This window comes from Orcinus orca, chromosome 17 (assembly GCF_937001465.1).
Source record: "Orcinus orca chromosome 17, mOrcOrc1.1, whole genome shotgun sequence".
NCBI lineage: Eukaryota > Metazoa > Chordata > Mammalia > Artiodactyla > Delphinidae > Orcinus > Orcinus orca.
The window spans coordinates 58,384,676-58,406,096 of NC_064575.1; the positions used below are offsets into that span (position 1 = coordinate 58,384,676).

Sequence of the window (21,421 nt, forward strand, 5' to 3'; positions counted from 1 at the left end):
TCTTTGTGGAAACGTGTCCACAGCAAGTGGTAGAAAACTCCTTCCCCCACTCCCACCACCTGCCTGGAAACTTCAGTATCGGCAATCACCCTACTCTTACCCATCCTTCTCCATGCCCACAATCTCAAGACTTCCCAGAAAATCAAAACAGGTTCTCTACTTAAAAGGGCTAAAAATCCTTAATCTTGACCAAAAACCCTTCCATCATCAACAGTACAATGCTACACAATGCCCTCTCCTTAGAGCCTATAGACATTTCTAGAAGGAATGCCACCAGATCCTATCCCCAAACTAACGTTTCTATCATTAGGCAAGCAAAATAATCTACTGAACTTTGAACATCAAGGAATTTCACTGTATCAGTAATAAAAGCAGACATTCCTTCTGCGTTGCATTAAATTCTTAAAAGTCCAAACATATATTGGGCATAATCAGTAAGAAATAAAGACAAGAAATTTTCAATATTTTCCAGTTATAGGCCTGTAACTATAAAAATGATTGGATATAGCCTAATATGTAAGCTGTTGGTATTAAATTCTATACATTTCGTGTGAAATCACTGTGCTGTACCTTTGATATGTTTCCAAAACATCTGCGACTAAGAAATATAAGGACCACTTTATAAATAGTGTGAATCTTATGTTTAAGAGTTAAGTCTCGGGCTTCCCTGGTGGCACAGTGGTTGAGAGTCCGCCTGCCGATGCAGGGGACATGGGTTCGTGCCCCAGTCTGGGAGGATCCCACATGCCGCGGAGCAGCTGGGCCCGTGAGCCACGGCCGCTGAGCCTGCGCGTCCGGAGGCTGTGCTCCGCAACGGGAGAGGCCACGACAGTGAGAGGCCCGCGTACCGCAAAAAAAAAAAAAAAGAGTTAAGTCTCCATTTTCATGAAATCTTTTCCTAGAGCATCATCTACTCCTTCCCCTCTGAACCCAGAAGACGTTTCTCATCTGTATCCTCCTTTTAGCATTCTGTCTTGAATTTCCTGTATACTGCTATTGATGTTCTGCATTTATTTGTTAAAAATTGTTTTTCTTTGATACCCACAGTCTAAGCACTGTACTGGGCACTAGAGATACAATGCGAACAAAGTCACCATGCTTTTGGAGCTTATGTTGCAAAAGCTCTGGTGTGGATAAGAGAGCCTGCATCAGTTAAGGCAAGAAATGCTAGCCTGTTTTTGTTTTTCTGGGGTTTTTTTCCAGCTTCATTGAGGTATAATTGACAAATCTGTAATATATTTAAAGTATACAATATGATGATTTGATATGTGTATACATTGTGAAAGGATTCCCCCCATCGAGTTAATTAACACATCCATCCCTCCTCACATTTACTTTTTGTTTTTGATTAAGAACATTTAAGCTCTAGCAAATCTCAATGAGAGAGTACAGTGTTATCAACTATAGTCACATTACATGTTAGACCCTTAGACCTTATTTATCTTATAACTGAAAGTTTGAACCCTTTTACCAATTTCTCCCTACAGCCACTGGCAACCACTTTTCTACTCTGTTTCTATGAGTTTGACGTGGTTTTTTGTTTGTTTGTTTGTTTGTTTTTAAGAGTCCACATATAAGTGATCCCATGCAGTATTTTTCTCTGGTAGGCTGGCTTATTTCACTTAGCATAATGCTCTCCAGATTCATCCACATTGTTGCACATGGCAGAGTTTCAGTGGCTTTAACACAAAAGGAGTTTTGCTTCTTGCTGACACAGGGTCAGGTGCAGATGTGCAGTAGGGAGATTTCCACGGAGTCATTCAGGGACCTAAGCTCCATTCACCTGGTGGTCCTGATGTCCCCTGGGGGCTCCGAGAAGGGGGGGTTAGATCCTCTGCACCAAGTTGGCCAACTCAAGAAGAAAGAGAGACCCTCCACAGGAGGTTTGTGGGGACAGGTCTAGAAGCAGTAAGAACATCCCTTCTATACATTTTCCATGACAAACTCAGGCCCATGGCCACACCCAAGAGGCAAAAGAAATGGGTTTTGATGAATATGCTGTGTTTGCTACCAAAGGGACAAGAAAATTCTACAGTGTTTAAGAAATAAATAGTTGATATAATAGAGTAGGGCTGGAGCTAGGGTGAGGGGAGCAAGGCTCCGACAGTGGAAATGCAGGGAGTCGCTCTCTCTCAGGCTTGGGCAAGTACACGCCTTAGATTTGTGCCATAGGTGCCCCTCTTGCCTCACCCTATCCTGGCCCTGATACTTTAACTGCAGAAAATGGAGAGCTAGAGAAATGCATTGCTTTAGATACAGTTATCTGGAAAGGAGCTTTCTAACCAGAGTAAGCAGCAGAGGCACAGGGCCTGAAACAGGAAAGTTTAGAGTGTTTGAGAAACAGGAAGAGGCCAGTAGGACTGAGATAACAAAAGGAGGGTTGGAGAAATAAAAAGTGCCCAGGTCACACATAGCCTTTCAGGCTGAGTAAGGAGTTTGGGTTGGAAACTCCAACTAAAGCATTTATGTGGCGGAATCAAATGCTCCAGATTTTGTTTTATAAGCAATTGCTCTGACTGCCCTTTGGAGAAGGGATTGCAGGGAGATCAGATGGAAGGATACCAGTGTGGTTTGGGAGGGAGCTGGTGATAACCTGGTCTACAAAATGGCAACAGATGCAGAAGAAGAAGGATTTAAAATATACTGGAGAGAGGTATAGAAATCATAGGTATTGATGAGGGAAAAAAGGGATAAAGATTTATGCAACTAAGTGAATATTAATGTTATATGAAGCCAGGGGGGAATGAAAGAGAATTTTTTTTCTATTTAAATAGTGAGCTTCTTGAGGGTAAGGGAGATCCTTCTTTCTATTCTCAACAGGAATAATCCAACAAGATGTTTTTTAAAATATAGTATCAAAGGCTCAAGGCCATATGCACACCATCTCCCACCTACAGAATAAGAATCAGTACCATATTCTGGAGAACAACTGGCAATAAGATCAAAAGCCTCACCTCTCCATCTTGGTGGCTAAGAGCATGGCTGAGTCAAAACGCCTAGACTGAAATTCCAGCTTTACCACTTACTAGCTCTTGGTAGTTCTGTGACTTTGGGCAAATTACTTACCCTCCTGTGCCTCAGGTTATTCCTTTATAAAATGGGAAGAAAAATACAGCCTACCGCACAAGGTCATTTGAGAATTAAATAATATGTAGCACAAAGAACTATGATTGGCACATAGTAAGTGCTCAATAAATGTAATGGTTAAAGTATATTAATTATTATATCTAGTTCTGTGAATGATTCCTAAGGAAAAGAGATGTGGGAAAAGATGTACAGTACAAGGAGGTTCATAGCAGCATTATTAATAATACTGAAAACTTAATATTGAGATGTTTATCTGCCCAATGATAAGGAAATGGATTTTAAAATGTCATGGTAAACAATGACTTATGAAGCAGACATATCATTAAAATAGGTACGAATATGTGCTTTATGATGTATTAAGTTTTAAAATCTTATATTTATGTACAAGGGGTGGAAATATCTAGAAGGATAAAAACCAAAATGTTAACAGTGGTTACTGCTGAGTGGGAAGATTATTGGTAGTTTTGTTTTCTTCATTGTTTTGTTCTCTATTTTCCAAATTTTCAACAATAAATAAATGTTGGAATTATATCCATAAAAAATTCTGCAGTTAGTGGTTTTTAAACCAATGACTTATATGAACACAGTGCAAAGTCTTTACCACTTACTTCCAAGACAAAACACCTAAACATCTCAGCAAGATGAGGGTTTATTACCAAAAGACATTTCAAAACTAAGTGAAAAAATGGGACATGAACTACTGGCCCTAATTAGTGGATATAGCTCATTTGTTTTCTCACTTAAAAATGTACAGGTTGAAGGAAGGAAAAGTCATTCTCAAGAATCATTAGTAGAAGCAGCTAGATACCTTGCCAGTTCTCTTTCCCTGACTTGCAAGATAACCAATTTCTTCAGCTCACAATACTTTCTGCTCTTAAAAACACTGCAAAGGGAGGGTGGGAGGGAGGGAGACACAAGAGGGAAGAGATATGGGAACATATGTATATGTATAACTGATTCACTTTGTTATAAAGCAGAAACTAACACACCATTGTAAAGCAATTATACCCCAATAAAGATGTTAAAAAAAAACCAAAACACTGCAAAGGCACTTTACTTCTAAGAAGAGCACACACCTACCGGGTTGTATTTCTCTAGCAACAGGTTTGTTTTCATGAGCCATGTACTAAACGTGTTTCTATTCGAAACTTCTAGCGTGCTCTTATCTACTTCTCCCAACAGACATTTGTGTGAATTAAACTTGCAACTTCATTAAATAATCAAATTATTAAATGTAGATGTTATAGATATCTTTCAACAGGTGAAACAAATATCAATGGCAACTTAATTAGTAGCAATGAGCTAGGGTTTTAAATGGATAAAGGAAAGATTTCTGTAATTAGCAAGAACTACCTGCAGAATAAGTAGGAGGAATTTTTTTTTTTTTTTTACAACTTTTACTGCCACTTTTGCACTGAAGACATAACCTCTAGACCCTTTCTTCATATGCCTTCAAGTTAAAGACCACACAGCTAAAACCGAGCCATTGACGAGTGTGGGGTACACATTCAAGGCGGCAGGCTGCCATTCAGGTCAAGCTTTGAGGAAACTTTAATCCTTCTCAGGTGACGCTACTTTTATTCTACAACATCCAGTTGATCTCCTCAAATATTTTCCTTCCTCCCCTCCCTAAGCCTTCCAGAGAGTGTTTAAGTAGCACAAAGTACTGTTTTTCTACCCAATGAGTGTCAGATTACACTAGGCTGAAGCTACTGTATGTTCACTCAGTAGCTTCTCTGAAAGCTGTTAACAGAAAACATTATCAGAAGATGTCTAATAGAATTCAGGTTTTCAGAACGTTTGCATTTCATTCCTGTTAGCATAAGCCAAAAAAAGAGTTTTTTAATGTCATGCTACCACTAATGTTTCAGTAAGCAGAAACTGCTGGAAGACTTCACCTCCTCCATCTGACAGCCCATGGCTTGACACAAATCAAAGTTGACCCACTGGCCAGCCAAACATGCATCAACTCATTACTCTGAAAATTACTCTGCAATTAAAGAGGAAGAATTAAGTGTATTGCCTGCTCTCTAAGAACTGCTTCATAGTTAACAAAATATCTATGGTTGAAAAGGAACAGTTCTTTTTTTATTGAAGAATTTCAGCTAATAATTGTGGAAGGAATAAAAATAGAAAAAAACTATTTTATAACCCTGAAGACACTGATGATTCAAAGATCATCAGTGGAAGAAACCATTACATGAAAGGTTAATGGGAGCCTCAAAATGGAGGAATCAGGCTGTAACCACATGAACCCACTGGTTAACCTTAGCATCACTAAGAAAATGGGATATTGTGTGCTTCCTGATGTGTTGTAACATGAGGTGCACAGCAACACCTGTGAAGCGTTCTAGCCAAAAGAGTTGAACCTGAATGTAATCAAGCCTTCAAGGAGAGCTTCCAGTTTACAAAAACATGGAGGATAGAGGAAGTCAAACGACCCCCACAAGGGAGCAAAAGGAAAAATCCAGAATGTCAGATAGTCTGTAGAAAACTGACCTGATCTTTTCAATAAGTCAGTGGCACGGAAAACTGGGTGGGAAGGAAGTACTGCTCTAGAATCAAAGGAACTTGAGGGACATACCAACCAAGTACAATGAGTGGGTGTTACATCAGTGCTGATTCATACGTATCAGCTGTATAAAGATATTGTTGAGGCAACTGATGAAGTTTGATGACATACTGATTATGAGGTGTTACCAAGGAATAAGCAATTTTGTTAGGTATGTTAATGGCACCGTGGTTTGGTAAGAAAATGTCCGTATTTGTAAGAAATAGATAAGGTAAAATGATGTATCATCTGAGATTTGCTTTATAACACATAACAATAAAAACTTAAGAAGAATATAAGGAATAGATGAAACTACTGTGATGAAATCTCAACATTTGTTTGATCTGGGTGATAGGCAGTCTTATGCTACCCTCTCTGTTTTTGTGTATGTTTGAAATTTATCACATTTAAAATGTGAGAACATTTAAAAGTATGTTCTTACCAGCCCTTTATATATAGCACACAAGTATGAACAGATCCAGCTCCCTGGCAGTGCCAATATTAGATACTACTCAATATCAGAGGGAACTAATTTAAGATACCTCTAACACCAGAAGCAACTGTACAGTAGACCGTGTTGATATTTGAGTAATTACTTCACTAACATTACTTCATAAAGGATGGTAACAGCTCTTGGAGTTCTGTAAACTTCAGAAGGAAGCCAGTTAAACAGAATTTTCAGCTTTAGCTGAAGAAGTCAATTTGATTCATGGATTTATTTAAAAATGTAATCAGCACACTCAGGCGATTCTTTGGATTCGTGCAATTTCGTGGAACTTCATGGGCAGGAAGGAATTTGAGAGTCCGATTCCAAAAGCTACACACTTCTAAATCATGGCTAAAGCATTCTTCCCCCCAGGGCCACTGGGTGCACACTTCCAGGGGTTGTCATTAATATCATGCTTTATGTGCAGTTCACAATCTGAGCGGCTGTGTACAGTGCTCCATTAGTTATTATACTTCCATGGCCATTACTTTTTCTTTTAATACTATTATTTTTATGGTATCATTAATAATAATAATACTTATTACAGAGTTGTGAAAATGAGGGTTTAAAGAACCTACAGGTCTGCCACAGGTTAGGACATATGGGTTGAATTGTGCCCCCCAAAATATACACTGAAGTCTAATCCTCAGTACCTGTGAATGTGAGTTTATTTTGAAATAGTGTCTTTGTAGCTGAAATGAAGTTAACATGGGGTCACTGGTGTGGTCCTTAATCCAATATAAGCGGTGTTCTTATAAGAAGAGATGAGAGACCATCACAGAGGGATGACGGCCGTGTGAAGGTGAAGACAGAGATTGGAGTTAGACTGTCACAAATTAAGGAACATCTGGGGTCCCCAGAAGCTGGAAGCAGCAAGAAAGTATTCTCCCCTATAGTCTCAGGGGGAGTATAAACCTGCTGACACCTTAATTTTGGACTTCTGGCCTCCAGAACTGTGAGAAAATTAATTTCTATTCTTTTAAGCCATCCAGTTTGTGGTACTTTGTTACAACAGTCCTAGGAAATCAATACAGTATTATGTGTGCTGCAAATGCACTTCTGAAAGTAATGACATCTAGAACAAACCACTGGTGTGGGCTGAGGACCTTCATCTGCCTCATTCTTTAATCTAGGTAAATATTTCTCTCAATGTAGCCAACTTCTTTTTGCAACTATATCACATTGTCACCTCAAAAATCAGTGGTAACCCCTTGCCTCCAACATCCTATTCGTCCATAGTTGGGTCCTTGATCTTAAGATCTAAACTCTGCATTTTTTTTCTAGCTAGTGGGAAGCAGCTGCATAACACAGGGAGATCATCTCAGTGCTTTGTGACCACCTAGAGGGATGGGATTGGGAGGGTGGGAGGGAGACGCAAGAGGGGGGGATATGGGGATATATGTATATGTATAGCTGATTCACTTTGTTATACAGCAGAAACTAACACACCATTGTAAAGCAATTATATTCCAATACAGATGTTTAAAAGAAAAAAGATTTCATTCACAAATTCATCCTGCCATTCCCAGCCATCGAGATCTTTTTGTAATGTCAACCGACCTTTTAAGTGTCCTCTTCTACTTCATATTATGCACAAGTGTGGATGGCATGCCCATCTGTTTTCAACCTAATCATTAAGAAAATATTGTTCCAAACTAGGCTGAAGAGGGGTCCTTTACTATGCCAGAGGCTTCCTGCAAAGTGCACATCAATCCATTACTCACCACTCTGTCAAATGTAATTCAAGTAAGTAACAGAAGATGATATATGTCCATTTCTCTACCTGTTCCAAAAGAATTTTTAACCCTATTATGCTTTCATAAGTGCAAAGTATTATTATTAATGAATTTTTGTCCAATGCTCCTTTATCTTCCAGTCTAGTAACCCCACTAAAGAAAGCAAAGTATTTGTATGGCATAACCCATGCTGGTTATAGTTGCATTGAAATCTGACCTTCTTATAACGAAACATTCTCGAAATTGGCATCCTGGTCCTGTAAGACTTGAGAGATACATCTTTTCTGTTTTAGGAATTCAGATTAGACTTCAATATGTATAATAGTATTTATTACTGAAGTTTAGAATGATGACAGAGGCATGTGATGAAGAATCTAAAGAAGTGATTTTGTTTAGTGTTCTCTATTTAGGAAGGACATTATTTGGGTCTTATAATTTGAGTTGAATAATTGTCAACAAGAATTTCTATTTAAATATTAGATGCCAGATACATTGCAGATGTGCTCATCATGGCTGTTATGGTGTGAGTGGCCCTTCAAGGTTTCTCTACACTCAATACAGCCACTGGCTTTACAACACTCTTAAGAGATACCCTCTGCTGCTGGAAAAGGGCAGTTTCCAATGACTCGGGGCATCAAGAAAGGGTCTTTTACATGAGTGGATAGTTTCTTAAATATAAGCCATAATCTTCCTCCCTATGAGCCTCCTTCATTTTGCCTTAATCCCAAGGGAAGAACGAATTACACCCTTTTTCCATGTGACAGGCCTCAAGTTTTGGAAAGGAGTGATCCTGCTTTCTTCCTCTCTCTAGGTCCAGACTCTCCCATTTCTTCAAAACTCTCTCCCAGAATTCAACAAAAAAGATGACTACTTGAAGCTTGCCAAAGCCTTTAGAACAGTTATTACTCATTTTGAGTCGCTTTCAAGTCAAAATCATGTTGAGGTCACCCACAGCAGCTGCAAAGAACTAATTATTTTTACTTCTACACGAGAGAACAATTAAAGTGCACAAAATTCATAACTTTGGGCCATCAATTTTCAAGAGACAATTGCCAAGCTCTAGATCAATTTTCAGGATAGTATTATTCAAAGGGAGAGGGACAAAGAAATCTTTCATAATTGACAGATTCAGTCAAGAATCACATCAGCCAGGACATGACTTATTGACCCCCAGGAGTGGTGTGAACGGCTTTCCGAGGTTCCACAACAAACTAACCTCAACCCACTAATCACACCTCTGGGAACCACTGCTGTCCACTATCAAACAACATTTGGTTTTTCAAATTAGTCTCCTATCCCTAACAAAGTTTCTCTATAATACTAAGTTGATGGAAGGATAGTAACCACGAGGTATATTTCACCAGTAGAAGGAACGCTTTGGGTAAGACAGCCCTGATTTCTCCCTAAGCATCAGACAGATACCCAGATCCTTGTGTCAACAGAAAAGTTTAATGTTTGCTCTTTCTATTCACTCCACCTACAGCTATTCTCTGTCATGTCTTCATATTGACTTAGAGCTCAGAACTAATACCCAGGAGTCCCTCAAAATATCCTGTAAACCTGACCCTTAAACACACATACATACACACACTTCCAAAGAAGTGCTCCTCTAAAACATCATCAAGAAGTGAGTGTCAAAAATTAGAATTTTAACAAGATATTCTTCCACCTACAAGAACTACCCAGAGGACAAGTCACAGACTAGGACTGCTTTAATTTATATTTAAGGATGGTGACCTGGGAGCCCCAGGTACAATTCTTCCCATGCCACTGGGATCATTCAGTGCAGAATCCTCAAAGACCAGTTATAGCAGTGGAACACCTGAGAATAATGAATACCACAGTCACTCTAAAGGGCTATGGGGTGTGGGGGGGTGGCAGAGGGGAAGGGTGTGATGGGCACAGGACACGTCACTCGATCATGGGAATATTAACCCAGCTATGACTCAACTTGAAACCTGGTCTACTATCAATACATAGATACACAGGAAGGTTAATGAAGATATAGCACAACTGTCTTCAACATTAAAAGCCAGACTTTTTTTTTTTTGGGAAGCGCTGCTCAGCTCGCGGGATCTTAGTTTCCCCACCCCGACCAGGGATTGAACCCGGGCCCACACAGTGAAAGCGCCAAGCCCTAACCAAGGGACTGCCAGGGAGTTCCCAAAAGCCAAGAAAGAGGCATTAGAACACAGAATGTAAGGTGATCAACAATGAAGGGCCAGAGAATTTTTAAATCCTATGTCAGACATTATTACGTGAAGGGGAAAGAGAACCTAAAAAAAATTAAACGAGATTTTTCAAGATAAGATCAGACAGTTTTTACCATTCTCAAAGGGTTGCAATGTGAGAGATCCATTGAATGAAATGGGTCTCTACATAAAGATTAAAGAATTTGGCAAACAATTGGGAAGTACTAACTTGGAGTCGTTTGGTCAACTCCGAATTTTACCAATTGCTTAAATTTTTAGGCATGCACTTTACGGAAAACATTCTTTAAAAAAAAGAAAAAAATTAATTAATTAATTAATTAAAATTAATTTAATTTAATTTAATTTAAAAAAAAGAAAAACTAATGTTTTCCAAAGTGGCTATAGAAGCTGGAATCCACCTCCCGGTTAACACAATCTCTAGCTTTCATATCTGCCTCACAGATATTAAAACTGTGAGTTTGGTTAAGTCTGCCTTTTGGCGAGAAGGTCTTGTCAAAAGGAGACTAGGGACCAAAACCAGAAATCCTCAGTAAAACTGAAAGCTCTCTTTACTTTTTCCTTTTCCCTGTCTCTCCATGAGGAGGTCAAATTGTTCACAGCCTCAATCTTACTGGAAAGAGTAGAACAGGTTTCCCACCTGAACCTACCCGGCAGGGCAGGGCAGGGCAAGGCAAGCACAAAAACCTACAACATTTCAGAGAACAAAGCACGAGGAAAAGAATGCAAAGTGCGCCCTCTATCGCTCTGTGTGTTTTAACTGCTAAGTGGCTGGTTGGATTGCTGAATCCAGTGGTAGGTGAGAGAGGAAGGCCATCACGGTAGAAAAATTCTAAGTGTGCTGACCCAGCAGCAAGGATCTTGTAGAAGCCTACGTGGCCAGAATTGAAGAGTGCTAAGCCTGGTTCTGACCAGTCTGTGAACTGGCAGTGTGAAACATACAAATCCTATCAATGCCAGCACTGCACATCATCAGCTGGAAAATTGCAACACTGATTTCTAAAACTGTATATTACTGTTTTATTAATGAGATAAAAATTAGACTATATGAGAAGCTTTAACAGAACCCCTTATTCTGTGTTTATTTTGTACTTTTATAAACTTTTTAGGGAAATAGAATGTAACAACTATTGCCTTTGAGAAAGGTATTATTAGCCAAGTAATTATTTACTGAAATAAGTCTTGAGATAGTGTTTCCAATGTGTCCTCACATTGTGGATTATACACACGGCAAAAGGCTGGAAACCCACATATGGAAAATACACACTTGTTTCCTAATAGTTTATGTCAATTTGAAGCAGCCAGTTGGCATCATGCTCCTTAACAAGGTCTACCTCCTATTTCTTTAACCAATGCTTCTTAACCTGTTGAAGGAAAGATGAACCATGGCCACTTGAAGACCTCAGTGAAAGCTCTAGATCCTCTCTTTACACGCTAAAAAGAAACAGAAAACGTTTTGCATCTAATTTCAGGAGTCTCACAGAAACCCTGGCCCCATCTCTGGACCCCAAGTTAAGAAGCCTTGCTCAAAAGAAACGTGCAGAACCAGCTGTTTTATAAGCGCTCTTAATATCCTTCAGCAGGTGATGAAAATCAAATGGTTTTAAGTAAATTGTAAAGGTTTTCCCCAAATGACAAGATAAGGTGGAGAGCTACCTACAATTAGTTTCTCTACATTTTAAGAGTAAAAATAATAATATTGACTAGCTTTTCTCTAACCTTGATTGGCTATGCTGATCATATGATGGTGTTATGGTACATAACACTTATGTGATACATAACACATAAGTGTATGTACAAAATTCATACATACACACCTACAAACAAACATATTGATACACAAGCACACACCCACAGACACACAGATATTTGTTCTGGCTATGGGAGTACCAGAAATGAAAGAAGTTCCCATAATTCATATGCAAGAACATTGATAAAAAATTTAGCAACACAAGTATGCAAGTTTTTACCAGATCACACTTATGCTCTTACACCGCAGTTACTCCACCCACTCAGCCTTCGGTTCCTTAATACCAGTTACTTTAGTGGCGTAATTATGAGTTGTAGGAAGTTCTGAGGCTCAGTAAAACTCTGGGTCCAAAGAACTTTTGAATGGGCTCAAAGGTGATTTCTTCTTTTAAAACGAACACTGATGTTCAGAGTGTACTGTGTACAGGAAAAGCCAGTGAATTCGGGAGGGTTGGATTCTAGTTCTAAGCTTTCTTCCACTTAAAAATTAGTTTTTTAAATTATACATTTCAGTAAGCAGCTCACCTTCTTTATTAGTTAAACCAGTCTCACCTCCTTCAAAGGGTAGCAAAATGTCAGTGCTCTCCTGGAAGGCACTGTACAAAAAACTATGTAGTCTACTCACACCTACAGAAGAACTTGTTCTAAAATACACACATACACATACACACACACACACCTGTGTCTCTCACAGGTATGTCTACACTGCTATATTTATTATTCTAAAGTCATAAATATAAGATTGAATGTTTGCCTGCACTAATTTATTTATGTTATTAATATGACTGCCTTTTAAGAAGATGAATGCTACTTTCTTTTTTCTCTAAATAATTATTCATACAGACAAAGTGTTTGGGGATGAAAATCCTTTACTGGCCCTCCGTTTAGAAGTATTTTTTAGATATGGGTGACTCCCACAGAGTTTCCCCCCTCCCCTGTCCAAACTCACCCACCATTTGGGATACTCTATCATTCAAATAATAAACAGGTATATGAATACACACACAAGCACTAGTGTACTCTGAAATTCTGAAGATTATCAGAGACTTCAGAATAAGGCTAGACTGGGATGCTTTTATACATCAGTGTTGCTCATCTTTAAACTCTAAAAAAGAATAGTAAATAATCAAATTATACCTATTATCCTAATTATTCATTCAACTATGCCCAAAGAGCTTCGAATTGAAAAGAAAAACATTTCTCATTAAGTCATTAGCATTATTTTAAGGGCAAACAACAAAATCTCATCATCACTGACTTTTTGTTCAGCCACAGCTTGTGGAGGAAGCACTCTAGTTGGCCTGGTTTGGGGAGTATTAAGATGAATATGCCAAAGTTCTGCCCTAGAGGAGCTTAAAATATAGTAAAGATGACACATGTGGCAAAGTAGCCAAAATAAAGGGGGAAATGAGAGTCCTTTAGGAGTAGCATGAAAAGCTAAGAAAGCTTTTAGGGAAAATTCCAGGAAGGCTTCACAGAAACGGTGACCTTTTATTTAGCTGGGCACCACCACAGGCTCGACAACCCAAAAACATGAAAACATAACGGTATGCTTGGAAATGAACTCATATGGTGTAGCTTAAGCATACAGTGCTTTCGTGGTGGTGGAAGGTTGGAAACAGGCTGTGGTCAGATGGTAGAGTACCTTGAATGTAAAGTGAAAGAAGCTGGAATTTACTCTGCAGTCAATATGGAGACCTGGGAGGTTTGAGGTTTATTAGCAAAGAAGTAACATGATCAGATCTGTGGATCACATTGAGAAAAATTCAACATGGCAGCATTGTAAAGGATGGAGTGAGGAAGAAGTGGATGATGGGAAATGAGTCAGTGAGGACCTGAGCTAGGAAATACCTCTGGGAATGGAGAGTATGGGGTAGACGTAAACAACATTTCTGATACCCGCTAAGACTGAACAAGCCAACAAAAGAGACAATAGGAAAGTCAAAGGCTACAGCTAGGCTTCCAGCCTTGACACACAGAAACCCCTGAACAGAAAAAAGGAACACAGGTACAGGAACACATTTGGGAGAGGAAGAGTAATTCCACATATAGAAGAGGAATTGAGTTGTCAAGACTGAATGTGCATGGAATGGAATACCTATCCGTATATGAGGGTGCATGAAATATTTATCCATATGGCAGTAGTTGGGAAATCAGAGAGTAACATAATCTGGAGTTCAAGAAAAAGGGGGGATAAAATTGAAGGACTTTACATGGAAAAGGCAGTTGAGGATAAAGGGATGGATAAAGTTCCCCAAGGGAAAGAATAAAGGTAAAGAAATAGGAGCTGACACCTACTCCAAATGAGGGGACCAAAGAAGAAAAATGTGCAGAATATGGGAGGTGAAACTAGAGTGCAGTGTCACTAACCAGAGGAAGAGACTTTCTTTGGAAAGGAGTGATAATCTCTGAGACGGGAGGGCTGTAACGTTGGCAGGGTTGGCACTGAGGTGAGTAGTGAGAATGGATGACCATTAAGAAAATCCTTTTGATGAAATGGTGGAGGTAGAAGCCAGATTGTGACAGACTGACAAGTGAGTGAATGAAAGCGGATTATTAGGCAAGACAAGAGAAGGGTTGAAGTCAAGAAAAAGATTGGAAAGTAAGGTGAGAAAGAAGGAAATTAGGAATTTTAGGATGGCGGGATAGCAGCAGGCTTGAAAAGAGGGTGACTGGTTACAGAAAGGTCCTAGAGGAGAGAAGGATACGTGGGGGGTGGGTCTTGGAAAGAATAAAAACACCGTATCCTTACCCATTCCCTCCTCTAGTCCTCAGCCCCCCCACCTACCCCTGTCCTGCTCTGTTGTCCCGAGAAAAAGATGAAAAATGGGAAAGACGAGTAAAAATCCTTTTTAGTTACAAAAACCCAATTCTCCATAGTTACACCATGCCCCACCCCACATACCTACATATACACGTACGTATATGCACGTAAGTAGATATGCCTTCCCTATCATATATAATCGTATACTACTTATGTACTGTATTCATTAGTGCCTTCCATATTTATTCCAGCTAAAATTGTGAAAATGTATAAATATGACATGCAACACTGTATCTAATGGTCAATCCTTGATTGTGGCAGATAATGGGGAAAAAAAACAGTGACCATCACAACATTTTGGAAAAAGAACATTTTAAACTTTATTTTTATCCCAGAGCTTACCACCTCCTTTTAGCAGGGTGGTTCTCAAGTACTCTGTCACATGATTTGTCTGTCATCTATTTCCTGAACTTGGGAGGGGTAAGAGTGCTTATTTCCAGAAAAAAAAAAAAAAAAAGGTTCAAAAGGCAGTCAGTTGGAAGAAAAGAAGTAAAAAGCCTGGATAATCTATAAACTGTCCGGTTAGTCTCTGAATAAATCAAGACGTAGTTTTGCATTAAGAAATTAGAAGCGTCGGGGCTTCCCTGGTGGCCCAGTGGTTAAAAATCCTCCTGCCAATGCAGGAGACATGGGTTCGATCCCTGTCCGGGAAGATCCCACATGCCACGGAGCAACTAAGCCCGTGTGCCACAACTACTGAAGCCGCGCGCCTAGACCCCGTGCTCTGCAACAAAAGAAACCACAGCAATGAGAAGCCGCGTACCACAACCAAGAGTAGCCCCCGCTCGCAGCAAATAGAAAAAGCCGGCGCACAGCAACAGAAGACCCAACGCAGCCAATAAATAAATAAAATCTATTTAAAAAAAAAAAAAGAAATTAGAAGTGTCGTCTCCAACTTGTGATTTCTGTAAACATTGGATTTGACCCAAGCTAGTTTTATAAACAGATAACGAAAGCCAGGATAAGTGGAGGCCTGAGGAAATGTCACCTATTCTGAATCACTGCCAAATTTCAAGAGAGGAATAAGACGTTGGTTGGGGAAATGGCAACTTTCTAACCTCTGCGCACTGGTAAGGTACTGGCCAGAAAAACTCAGAATTATGCTGGAAGAAAAGCCCATTAACAAGAGAACAAAAGAAAAGAAAGAACATATTTATGCTGCAAAGTTAAAACATCACATGAGCTTTTCTGAAACACTCTAAACTTAAAAAAGCAGGCCTACAAATGTATTCCGAAGCTTTTAAGCGTAGGTTAATATGTTCCATGTGCCATTTTGTATTTTGAAAGAATACTGTGAGAAATAAGCTATCATTAAAAGTACTTGTAAAACTTGTAAATATCTCCACATCTACTCATTTGATTTTTTAAAACACTAATTAATTCAGCCTTATAAGGTTTAAGAGGAAATGTAGTGTTTTGTTTTGTTTAAACAACCGAAGTTGCCAGTAACATACCACACTATTTGTGATAAACACTTCAGATTCATGGAAGAAGCCAAATCTAATCGTAGGAAAATGAGCGGTTATGGAGAGAGAAGCTGAGGCTTCAGGAGGGAAAAGGCTATGGCGGGAAACACTTGTCATACCACGCCCCCTACCATCAGACCACCAGAAACACAATTACATGTCTGGGAGCCTTGCTGCTTTTAAAGAATTTCATCAAGAAGTTTTCATAAATCCCTGGTAAATCTGTGACTGGGCATATCAATAGAATGAAGGAGATATAAAATGAAATCACTACATACTAAGCTCAAGAAATCCCAGAAGACCATAATAAAGTTATGATTTGTCTATCTACCTTTCAGTAATGCGGCCTGAAATGTGGCTTACAACCGTTCCAAAAAATAAGACAAATCGGATAACCCAGTTTACCATACAAATAAACCATAAGAGGTCCCAAGACAGATACAGGCCACAGGGGTTAACAGTAGCTAATAACGACTATGTTTTTGAAGGGGACTGGAGGGTGAGGGGCCAATGAGTTACCACATAGACACCACATGAGTTGTCAATCAGCGTTTCAAAACGTTGGCATGTGTCTCCCATCTACAAGATATTCATTCTCACTATTGTGTTTGTGCCTTACTTTCAAATGTATTGCTGCCAGGCCCCAGTAGTGATTATCAAATGCACTTTTACTGTATGATTTTGTTTTCTAAATAAGCAGACAAAAAGACTAGTAGATGGCTAGTGTTGTTTATGATAGTCTCTCCCATACACAGTTTTATCTGACATTCTAGTCTCTAATCCTCTGGCCATATTTTGAAATAAAGCATAAAGTTAAAGGATATATTTGCTCTCTATTCCAGACTGGATGCAATTGATTTTAACTGACTAAATTATCTGATCTCTGCCAAGAATTTTATTTCATTAAGAAAATGATATTATAGAGCATCTGAGATCATAGAGCAGACTAAACATAATGCCAAAGGAGTTCTGAGAATGCTCCACAGTGAAGGTTTGATTATTTGCAGATGGAATATGAAAAAAAGAAAAAGAATCAGATCCCGGGCATTAGCCTAACCAATCCTGGTATCACTGCTGCCGACATCACAGCACAAAGCCAAGAAAATAACTGATCTTCTAAGCCACAACACCTTTTTTTAATGTACTAATCACTTTTCTTCCTAGAAAGTAATACTTAACTGCCACTACCCAAAACAAAGGGAAAGGGGGAAATGTTGGTACCACAATAGGCTCTAGCATGTCAACTGTCACTGCTGACATGATTTGGCTAGTAGTCAAGCATTCGCCAAGGAACTAATTTAAATCAATCTCCTTTGGGAAGGCCAATTGTTTGGTATGCGCAACAATTGGTGTAGGATCAATCAGTGGACATGAGATCAATTAAAACCAGCTTAAGCCTGTGAAGAGGGACAATTCACACAACCTGAGTTAGATCTCTATTCATTTCAATACTCTCACAATGCAATCCTTAAGCTTCCTTGCAAAGCAGAAAAGCTACTATCACCCTACACTGTCTAGCCAGCACTTTAAGTAGTTCCACTTTTAATTAAAAACACAGTACGCCCTTTGTTGGTACAGATAGTGTGGTCACTTTTAAGGGTTGCAGTTATTTTAGCCAGAAGCTTGAGATTTGGGAAGGGACATCTGTTAAGGAAAACACACACATTTTGATAGAATTTTTTCTTTACAACCTTACCAGTTTACATGTACTTGAAAGCATTTGAATTTTATTAAATTGAAAGGTTTGTCTGGCAAAAGTTACTCCTGCACACTTTAGAACTGGGTTTCTAAATGTCAGCACTTGGGGATGTGGTGGTAACTGCCATGAGATTTTGCTAAAGCACCTTTGAAACAAATAGGTTTTGCAGCAGATATAGGAGGAGGTATAGGCAGGACTTTGGAGATGGCACTGGAAAGGAAAGCATGCAGTATCGCTTCTGGCCGCAGGAGTGCTGTAATGTCATGTTCCACCAAAGAGCATCTCTGCATTAAGTTCTACTAAAGCAACATGCTTGATTCTTCCCAATTCAACCACAATGGGGCAGGCAATGTGGATCAGAAAGACATCGCTGAATTAGCAAGTCATCTAAGAAACAAGAATTTGGCAAAGGATTTTAGATATTTTGTATTCTGAACATTTTAAAGCACTTTAGTCTTTTCCACCAAATAGGCTGCAGTGTCTACTTGGGGGCAGGGGGTGAGGGGTGTAGGGAAGCCTCTCCCTACACTTTGACCACTTAGACCAGGGTAATCAAAAATTGCCAACTCTACGAAGTGATACCTGGAAAGAAAATACCGGAGTGGAGAAAGGAGGCAGAGGGGAGGTGAAGGAGATGGAAAGGGACTTTGGCAAGACTGGTATCAGTATCAAACTTTCATGGCCTCTGGGAAGAAATTCCTCCCTAGTACATTTATTCAGAAAAACTTCTGAAAATAAGCATTTTCCAAATGTCAGAAATGAGAGACAAGGAGAGTAAGAGAAATGAGGGCGAGAGAAAGGGGTATTCTTCTCATAAACCACAGCTCCATAGTGTCAATTGGAGAGCAGAGGCGGTGGAAATCGCACACCACCAAGTTATCCTGAGTTCTGCCCTCTGGCCGGCCAACCTTCAGCCCTGCGGGTAGGTGAGAACAGCTTAACGACGTCCCAAAAAGCTTTGAAAAATTAGGGCGCAGAAACCTCTCTCCAAAATCTGGATGCAGGACTGGAGATTCCATGAAACGAGTTGTAAATAAACCGCATCACAAGTCGAGCGAGACGTTCATATCCCAGAAAAATCAAAATCTGTTAACCTCAACACAAATCCTAACTGCGCAAAAGTCCAAACCGCACGACCAAGACGGATAAACTCTAAGGGGCTGCTGTGCACCTTCCGTGAGGCGGTATTGCAAGGTGGGGCTGTGCGTGCTGGGAGCGGGGGTGTTGAGGTTTGCGTTTAAATCCTTCAGGGGACTTAACAGTGTTTAGCAGCCCTTCCCCTAAAACGCAGTTGGACTAGCTGCAGCCGCAGCAGAACTCGGAGACAGAAATACAGGCGCACTAAATCATCAGGAAATCTAGCTTTCTGAAACCTTTCTGAAGGCTTCCACTCGCCTCCCCGCAGTGCACACAGGTGATGGAGAGGAAGGAGGTCAAAAAGCCGCCAAGTGAGTTTCACTGAGCGCCGGCACTTCTCTCAGAAGTAGCTGCTTTTGAGGGGAGTAAAGAGAGAGGGCAAAGTCGGGCCTGTCTCCAAAACATCACCCTGCAAGCAAGAGTTCCCCCCAAAAAACCTGCTCACGAGTTGCCGCTCAATGCGCTAAGTTCAGTACGTCATCCCACCTAGTCTTCGAGTCCAGAAAAAGAAATCAATGTTGCTCTTTTCCTAGAAATGCAGGTCCTCCACATTGACTTGGTAACCCTCCCCAGCTCTCGATCCCACACGCGCGCGCAGACACAGACATACACACACACCCCAACACACACACACACGCCGAGTAGTAGGCCGTGTCCAAAGCTATCTGGGGTCAGGACTTTGGGCGCACGTGGGTGGTGAATGTAGAGAAAGATGAGCTGCAAGGAAGATGGTTGAGAGGGCTAAAAAGAGAAAAAGACAAAAAGAACAAGAAAAAAGGATGCCAGGCTTAAAAAAAGAGAGAGAGAGACCGAAAGAGAGAAGAGTTCAGAAGTAGAAGCTCGGCAGTCAACGTGGGTACGGACCGCACCGCTCAGCCCTGAACTCCCGCAGGACGCCCGGCTCGCCGCGCGTCTCGCTCCGGCTCGCCGCGCCTTCTGAGCACGGAAAAGACAGCGTTCGGCCGAGCTCTGGAGACCGGAAAGCGGGGAGCGGTGGCGCGCAATGGCGGGGGGTGGAGGGCACGGTCCTGCCCACCTGAGCCCCTGAGCGAGCGCCGCCACCCGCGCCCCCGACCCCGACCCCACGCGCCTCCGGCAGGGTAGAACCCACCTCTCTTACTGCGTCTCCATCGATTGCCTTGGCAGTGGCTGTAATCCATACAGTTCAGGATGATGAGGGCAAAGGAGAAGAGACGAAACTGCATCTGGGCGGTCGGGCGGGGGAGAGACGCCTCTCAAAGTCGGGGAACTGGAGGGCTCATCCGAGGAGCCGGCGCCGTCCGCGCTGTTGAGGAAGACGCCGAGGGGGAGTCGCCACTAGCCCAGGGGCCTGCACTGGTCAGTTCGGCGCAACCAGCATCTTTCCGCCTTGAACCTGAGAGACGAGGAGGAGAAGCCGGGTGGAGAGAGGCCCAGGGAGGCAGCTGCCTCTTCACGCGTCCCAATTTAAGAAGGGGAGGGAGGGGGGAAGCGAACTCACTGCCTGGCAGGAGCTGCGGAGCAGCTTAACCCCAAGCGCACAGCTGCCTGCAACTTGGAGAGGAAGGTGATTACAATCAGTGAATTAGCAACCTCTGCAGACCTATAGGCTCCGACCCGGGGGAAAGGACTTTGCGCGGGCGCTCCGGAAAAGAAAAGAGCTCCACAGTTCCCGAGGGTGCAGGGTTAAAGGCGCGCTCTTCGGTCCTTTGGTCCCACAGTGGGGTACCCAAGCGCCGTGGTCGCGGTGGCCAGGCGCGGGTCGCCTACCGTGAGCACTTACGTCTCAGGCTGTGCGGCGTGCCTAGGCGCGGAGCTCCATCCAGGGCTCGGAAAGCGAGACGCCTCGCTAGCACGTGCGATGGGGAAAAGTTTGCCGAGACCCGCCGGGAGCGCGTAGCAGCTCTGGGATCCCGGCGGCTGCCTTGGGTTCGAAGTGCCCGGAGGGTCCTCTGGACTGACCGCGCCTAGCAGGAGCGCGGCGGGGCGGGCGGGTCCGCAGCCTCTGGGATGCTGCGTCCCCGCCGGTGTGTGCGATCCTACGGCAAGGGTTACGCCCGCTCTCACTCTCTGGGTCCCTGTCCACTTGTGCGGTTTCCAGAGCTCTCTCCACAGCCACTTCACAGCTAAGGTTTCTCCGTTTCCAAGCTGTGGGAGACAGAACGCTCCCGGGAGGCCGAAGGGATGGCGAGCTCACTTTCCGATGGAGATGCAGTCGGGCCGAGGCTCGGGATGCTTCTATAAGTAGGTGGTGCTGTGGTCCAAGGCAACTAAGTCAGGGCTGCCTCGGAGTTCCTGGGTCCTAAAGCCAGAACCTCTCCGGTGTCCCTGAGGTCCTAAAGAGCGCTGACAGCCTCCAGCGGGCCTAACCCCAGGCGAATCCCCTCCTGGCTTTCCTGGAGTGGGTGGCTAAACTGAAGAGTAGCTGAGGTGGAGGTGCCCCCTGACTGTGCTGGCCTGACGGCCCAGCTGTCTCCACCCCCAAGGCGTCTTCTC

The 21,421-nt window shown here is 41.8% G+C and overlaps 1 protein-coding gene across 1 annotated transcript in view; it reads right to left on the bottom strand.

The window, feature by feature from the left end:
• The window catches only part of RSPO2 (R-spondin 2), a 161,900-nt gene extending 140,730 nt beyond the window's left edge, over positions 1–21,170 (bottom strand). The window contains exon 1 of the mRNA XM_004282937.3: positions 20,058–21,170. Coding sequence (XP_004282985.1) covers positions 20,058–20,151 — 94 coding nt within the window. The 5' untranslated portion in view covers positions 20,152–21,170. The remainder of the gene's footprint in view (positions 1–20,057) is intronic.
• Positions 21,171–21,421: the final 251 nt, after the last annotated feature.